This window comes from Chionomys nivalis, chromosome 8 (assembly GCF_950005125.1).
Source record: "Chionomys nivalis chromosome 8, mChiNiv1.1, whole genome shotgun sequence".
Taxonomy (NCBI): domain Eukaryota; kingdom Metazoa; phylum Chordata; class Mammalia; order Rodentia; family Cricetidae; genus Chionomys; species Chionomys nivalis.
In genome coordinates this window covers 69118357-69125672 of record NC_080093.1, presented here as the reverse complement: position 1 = coordinate 69125672, position 7316 = coordinate 69118357, and the positions used below count along the sequence as shown (strand labels likewise).

General features: G+C 52.0%; 1 protein-coding gene across 1 annotated transcript; it reads left to right on the top strand.

The window, feature by feature from the left end:
- Window positions 1–403: 403 nt before the first annotated feature.
- Window positions 404–5807, top strand: Orai3 (ORAI calcium release-activated calcium modulator 3). The gene is made up of 2 exons (XM_057778271.1): window positions 404–771; window positions 4473–5807. Exons 1-2 carry the CDS (start codon window positions 544–546, stop codon window positions 5109–5111), a joined length of 867 nt encoding a protein of 288 aa, XP_057634254.1. The 5' UTR covers window positions 404–543; the 3' UTR covers window positions 5112–5807.
- The last annotated feature ends 1509 nt before the right edge of the window (window positions 5808–7316 follow it).

The following is a 7316-nucleotide window of genomic DNA, read 5'->3' as shown; positions in this document are numbered from 1 at the left end:
AACCCCCAAGTCTGTACAATATGGTTTGCTATAAAACTCAGAATCTTGTAGCCGGGGCCGCTGACTTCCTGTGTCTGTCTGCGGTGTCGAGTCTGGTGGGTTAGGATGGCGGAAGGGGCTTGCTTCCTTGAGATGCCCGTGCATCAAGGAAAGACTGGACGTCTGCGAACCTGGGACTGCCCAGGTGTACTTTGGGTGGTCTGAAGTCGGCGAATTTCCAGACGGAAGCTGTGGGCGTTCACCCTGGTAGCTCGAAGGCACTGGGCTATTTTTGGTGGCCTGGGTCGTGGGGTTCCCTCGGGATCTCTGCCCACGGGCCAGATTGCTGGGGTTCGGTCTCGGCTCCACCCAATCATGTGGTCGTGGGGCTCCGCCCCTGCCCCAGTTCCTGCTTGGTCCCGGGGCCTTACAGACACCAGCTTCTGCTCTGCTGGGGTTGGCAGAGATGGGGTCCCGCCCGCGCTTGGACCAGCCCTTCTTGGGGTCCCAAGGCGCCTCGGCTCCTCCGTGACGGTCGGCGCTGGTGGAGTAGCCGTTCTCAGGATGAAGGGCGGCGAGGGGGACACGGGCGAACAGGCCCCGTTGAACCCGGAGGTGGACAGCCCCGCGGGCTCGGCCACTTATCGGGAGTTCGTGCACCGCGGCTACCTGGACCTTATGGGGGCCAGCCAGCACTCCCTGCGGGCGCTCAGCTGGCGCCGCCTCTACCTCAGCCGGGCTAAACTCAAAGCCTCCAGCCGCACGTCTGCTCTGCTGTCGGGCTTCGCCATGGTGAGGGGCGGGAAGGGGCACACGGGGTGGGCGAGGCACGGGGTGGGCGAGGCACGGGGTGGGCTCCGGGTCGAGGAGGCAAGAAAACGGGTCCCAAGGGAGTGCCGGACGAAATAGAAGGGTTTCTTTAGCGTCATGGAAGGAGCGAAATCTCAAGGGACTGGGAAAAGCCCTTTATGTCAGGGACAGGGTTGTCGTAGGCACAGGCTTAAGAATATAAACGACTGAGAAAGATCGATCCCAGGGGTGTCACGGAAGAAGGGAATGAAGAGGTCGGCTACAGCAGACTGGTGGGGGAAAAGGTCTGATCTCACAGAAGTCGCTTAGTTACCAAGTCCGCGAGAGTTGAAAGGCAAGTCGAGCTGAATGAGAGCTGTTGTCAGCCAGGTCAGGGGAAGAGGGCTGAGGCATGAAAGATGCCCCCACCTCTCAGAAGGCTCAGGAATGCTACAGTTGCCCCGAAAAGTAAGAAGCCGGCGAGGAAGCTGCTGGGGAAGGAAGCTGGCCAGGGAGCTAAGGATGAATGAAGTCTGATAAACCGCTTGTGTGGGAGGATAATATCAACTAACGGTCCCAGCAGCGGCCTCAGGAAGTGGGACTGAAGAAGATTCCAGGGTGCAGAACACAGATGTGTCCTGGTTCCTCCCTACTTAGGACCAGCTGTGCGACCCTGAGCCGACCTCCACTCCCGTTGCCGTCGGTAGGAAGTTGTGAGATCATTGAGGTTGCTGCCTCTGTGATTTGCCAAACTTGTCCAGGAGGAGCTGGAAGTGTTCCGGAGACCCCCTAGAGCTAGGTGTGTCGGGACGAGCTCCACTTAGAGGAACTTCAGAGCAACGTGCTAAGTGACCTGGGGGGAAGCTGATGTTTTGACAGGGCACTCAGCAGGGGAAGGGTGTAGAGTGAATCTCTTCTAGGTTGAGTTTTCTTCACGGGATTGGAGGGTGGTGAGGGGAGGAGAGAGCCGGCCTGGAGGGAGGACATCCTCAATGTATCCTTGTTTAAGACATTGGAGGGAGTTCAGGTGAGGTCATAAGAAGTAACTTGGCTTACTACCTCCCTTTGTTCTGCAACCTTGGTAACTGAATGAAAAACCTAACCTAAAGGTTGTTCTTGGTCTGTGGTGTTTCTGAGGGGCTCAGACTCCCCAGAGAAGCCCACTTTGTCTGGTGAAGATGACATCTGACGTAAGGAATCGACTCCCCGTCATCACTGGAAAGTTTGAGGGAGCCTAGCCCGTTCAGTCTGTGGATCTTGCAGATCACTGGGATGGCAGCCCTGAGGATCAGCAGGCTGGATGTGTGGGTTTGGGAGCAGGGACTTGCCCAAGTCCTGAGGAGAGAAGACTGGGTCAGACCCCTGGGAGAAACCAGAACTAAGGCTGGCCCAGATCCCTGTGTGTGAAAACCCCTGCCTACTGTCTGCCATGGCCCAATTTCCCAAAATATTCCACGTTATTTTCTTAACGCCACTGCTGTCCTGCACCTTCTCTTCTAGGCCCAGTACAAATCTCCAGATCCTTACACAGAAATGAGGGGAAATCCTCTTAACCCCCAGGTGGTCTGAGATAGATTAGGAGTATATAAATTGTATCCAAAGGCTATGGATGTAGCCTAGGTGGTAGAGTGTTTACCCTTCGGGACACCCTACGTTCATTCTCCAGCAGAAACTAGACATGGTGGAACGCACTTATAATCCCAGCACTTGAGGTAGAAAGGAAAAGCAAGGCTTTGGGCTATACAGAGAGTTTCTAGGCTAACCTGGGCTCCACAAAATCCTTTTTCAACAAGCATTCAACACTCTAGCAGGTCCAGTATGTGTGGAGTAGGTGTGACTAGATTGTCAGCTTTTCAGCTGACACAAGGTCCAAGATGTTGGGGCCCAACCAGCTAGGGACAGGATTTTGACTCAGCAGCCTGGCTTTAGAGCCCAAATTTGTACATCAGCTCTAATGTTTGCAAAGCCCAGGCCGGCTGGGTGGAGTCATACGGCCAGGCGACCCCTGACCTGTCAGAAATGAGCAGCTGTGATTCAGTTTGGATAGTTGAAATATTTGAATGTGGACCTGATGTCACTGGATCTGCTGAGTTTTTAGATTGACTTGGAAACATATGAAGCTTCGTCAGTTTTAGGAGTTGGCAACTTTTTTCTCAGTGCTTTGGAGGCTAGCATCAGCTCTAATAGAGCTTGGTCCGTGCCTGGCTGTCTCTGTGGCAGCTAATGTGTATTATCTGAACATTCTCAACGAGCCTACTATCCACATTTTTATTTTATCTTTTCCAGGTAGGAAATTGAGGGAGGCACTTGCTCAAAGATTACACAGCTGGCCAAGGTAGCACATAACTGTAATCCTACTCACTGAACAGGAAGATAGTGAATTTGAGGCAAGTCTGGACTAATGGAGTGTTGGGGTGTGGGGATTACAGATTGTAGGGCTAAGAATGGATCCCTGTGGTCCAGAGAGGTTTTGTTTTGGGCTTTTGTAACTTTTTTTTTTCTTTTTGAGATTTTGAGACAGGGTTTCTCTATGTAGCTCTGGCTATCCTAAAGCTCATGCTGTAGACCAGACTGGCCTCTGACTGTATGCCTTTGCTTCCTGAGTGCTGGGATTAAAGGCCTGTGCCACCACTGTTAATATAGATAGGGTCTCTGAGTAGCCCTAGGTGCGCCTCTTTAGCTCCGAGTTTAAAGGCACTTTTGGGTTCTTTGGAAACAAAGTTTCAATATGTAGCATAGGCTGCTCAAGTCTGAGATCTGCCTGTTTTAGCTTCCCACATGGTGAGCTAATAAATGTGTCACCACACCAGCCTGAGTGTGCTTTCTTTGTTCATTCATTCATTCATTCATTCATTCACTTTTTGTGGGTTGGGGACAGAACCTAGAGTCTTGTGAGTGCTAAGCAAGGCCCTACCACTGAAGTGCATCCCCAGCCTCTGAGTCTATGCTTTGTTGTTGTTGTTGAAGATTTATTTATTTCATGTGTATGGCTGTTTTGTCTGCCTGCACCATGTGCTTGCGTGGCGTCATGGATCCTCTGGAACTGGAGTTACAGTTGTGAGCTACTATGTGGGTGCTAGGGATTGAACCCAGGTCCCCTAGAGGAGCAACCAGTGCTTGTAACTGATGAGCCATTTCTCCTACCTGAGTCTGTGCTTTTTTAACCCGTATGTTATAACCAGGTAAAAACTCAGAAAAATGTTAGCTTGATGGTGAGGTGGAGAACTCAAAGTACAGGACACAGCAGAGCCTTTTAGTTAGGGCTGTGAGTGACTGAAAGGCATGGTGGCTTTTCCCAGCACTTGGGAAAGCTGAGGCAGGAGGATCAGTTTCAGCTTGACTTGGGCTGCCTAGCAAATTTCAAACAGGTGGGCAGAGGTGGCACATGCCTTTAATTCCAGCACTTGGAAGGGCGAAGCAGGTTTGAGGCCTCTGAGTTTGAGGCCAGCTTCCTGTTGTACAGAGTTCCAGAACAGCCAAGGATACACAGAGATACTCTGTCTCGAAAAAACCAAACCAAACCAAAAACCCACATAGGCACACACACACACAACCAGTAAGACCCTACTCAAAGAAAGTGGGTGGGGTGGGCAGGGGCAGCTGAGTATCTTCTTCTAGGCACTGTTCTAAGTTTGCTCAACAGGCAAAAGCAAACACCTGATGAAGCTGTCACAGAGACTTATGTCTCCCTCTTGTGCCCACAGGTGGCCATGGTGGAGGTGCAGCTGGAAAGTGACCATGAATACCCCCCAGGCTTGCTAGTGGCCTTCAGTGCCTGCACCACCGTGTTGGTAGCCGTGCACCTCTTTGCACTCATGGTCTCCACGTGCCTGCTGCCCCACATCGAAGCCGTGAGCAACATCCACAATCTCAACTCTGTCCATCAGTCACCGCACCAGCGACTCCACCGATATGTGGAGCTGGCCTGGGGCTTCTCCACTGCCCTGGGCACTTTTCTCTTCCTAGCTGAAGTTGTTCTGGTGGGCTGGGTCAAGTTTGTGCCCATTGGGGCACCCATGAACAAACCAGCTCCTGTGGTACCTATGTCCCAGGTGCCACCGGTGACCCTTAGTTTACCTTCCAACCTCACTCCTTTATCTGCTTCTGTAGCCACACCACAGCAGCCTTCCAAAGCCTGTCCACCCCGACAAGTGTGTGGTGGTGCCCATGGGCCAGGTTGGCAGGCAGCTATGGCCTCCACAGCAATCATGGTACCTGTGGGACTGGTGTTTATGGCCTTTGCCCTACATTTCTACCGATCCTTGGTGGCCCACAAGACAGATCGTCACAAGCAGGAGTTGGAGGAACTCAGTCGCCTGCAGGGGGAGCTGCAGGCTGTGTGAGCCTGGCTTAGACTCTTGGAAACATTGATGCCCCATGTCTGCAAGGGATCCCAGGGATCTACAGACCTCATTCGTTGCCCTAGATTTGAGCCATGTACTCTCAGGTAGAGGCCAGATTCCTGCACAGCGTCCCACACTCCCAGGGATATCCCGTTACCACGGTCCAGTGGATTTTGTAAGCTGCACCTTGCCTGGCTGGAGAAAGGAGAGAGGAAGTAGAATGGTCTCAGTAGAGGAGGCCCTAGCAGGGTCTTCAGTGGTGCTGAACATTTGCTTGCTCTTCTACAGAAGGTGACAATGCCTGCACACCTGTCCTCCGAGGCAGTCAACCCTTGCTTATGTATAATCTGTTTCACAGTTGACATCCTGGGAGGGGTTTTTTGCCTGTCATGGTTTTGATGGGTTCCACTTTCCCGACTGGGCTGCTGTAGGAGACCTGGGTGTCTGTCCCTAGGATGAGCCACTTCCCACTTGGTGACTGTGGTGGTGCCTGTCCCACTGCCCTAGACTCATCTGTTCCCACCCTCTTTGGCCAGAGCTGGGGGAGGAGGAACTTTTGAAGACTGACTGCTGCCGGCTCCACTCCTTGACAAGGGTCCAGGGTTTGTAACGCAGACAGTTCAGCCCTTAGAACGCAGAGCGCTCCAGATGCTGCATTTCCGATGCACCTTTTGTTAATAAACTGTCTTACGTGTTTCTGTGGCTGTGAATGGGTGGAGGGGAAACCTTGGGTAAGGCTGCATGTCCTAAAGGCCAGCTGCAGGTACTGGAGCTGATGTGGGGTCTGAGTCCATCGGAGTGGACAGTTACCCAGAGACCAAGGCCTCTAACTCCGGTTCCTACACTCGGGATTTCATCTAAGTTTCTCCAGTCATCACCTAATCTGTGGGCCTAGTCATAAATTATCTGGTTTAGCCCTCACAGCCATCTCAATAAACACGTCTGTCTTTCCCATTTCAGAGAGGCAGCGAAGGCCAGTCACATAGTCTGTGCCTTGATTATCATTATATAGGGATTGCTAAATGAGAGAGAAGGGGAAAAAAAGAGAGCAAAAGGACTTGGTACCCTTCAACTGGGTCAAAAAAAGAAACATCATCTCCTGTGCCTTCATGTAAAGATTTCTTTTGCCAGGCGGTGGTGGCGCACGCCTTTATCCCAGCACTTGGGAGGCAGAGACAGGTGGATCTCTTGTGAATTCAAGGCCAGCCTGATCTACAAAAGCTAGTTCCAGGACAGCCAAGGCTGTTAAAGAGAAATCCTGTCTCAAAAACACCAAAAACAAAACAAATTCCCCCCGTAGCCCAATAATTTTAGAGCACAATTCCTGTCAATAGACTTCCGGTGAGAGACCTTGGACAGTCTTTATTACTTGGCTAATTAAAATGTGTAAAACTAGGCTCCAATAGTTTTCCTACACTGCTGTGAGGGTTGCAGTCTTATGACCAATATACATCCATTCTTGGATAACTTGACACTAAGGGAGGTCAATTTAATGAGGGACTGCTGTAGAGAGGCCACTTAGGGCATCCTCAGCTCCAGGTAGACCTGGTGGGAATGCCAGGGTGTTCAACCTTGGGGCAGTCTCAGCTCCAGGCTCCCAAGTGAAGCCCTAGCTGGGCTTCTGAAGTGCCTATGGCTAACTGGGCTACTACGAGACTTTTACTTTCATAGGACGCACTTAAGGGTCTTTAGGCCTCTCTTAAACTTATCAGAGTGAACCCTAACACAGTTTTAGATCTAGTTACACCTCCCTTCGGCCTGTTCGATATAGCTTAGTCTCCCCGTTTGTCAAACGGACATTTTAAAACGGGCCCAAGGGAGGTGTAACTAGGGTGCTGGCCTAGCATGCAAGAAGCCCTAGGTTAGCTCTCCAGCATCCTATAAACCGGTTATGGTGGCGCACACCTGTAATCCCAGCCCTCAGGAGATAGAGGCAAAAAGATCAGGAGTTCGAGGCCATCCGGTGCACAGCAGGTTCGGTGTTACTATGTCCGAAATACAACAGGCGCCCGAGTAGAAGAGCGGCAAGAAACCGATCACCTCATGTGCGCGGGCAGGAAAAGTGCCTGAGTCACCGCTCCTGGTTGTATTTTTCCACCTCCCATCCCGCCCAGGTTTTGGTGGATCCTACGGGAAGCAGCCCGTTACGCCGGGCTCCGCACGCCTGGCCACGCCTCTCTGCGCGGCGCGCTAGCCCCACCCACA

Coding starts and splice junctions, on each gene's coding strand:
- Orai3 (XM_057778271.1), top strand. CDS start 544: ATGAAGGGCGGCGAGGGGGACACGGGCGAACAGGCCCCGTTGAACCCG. Junction 772..4,472: donor TGCTGTCGGGCTTCGCCATG/GTGAGGGGCGGG, acceptor TTGTGCCCACAG/GTGGCCATGGTGGAGGTGCA.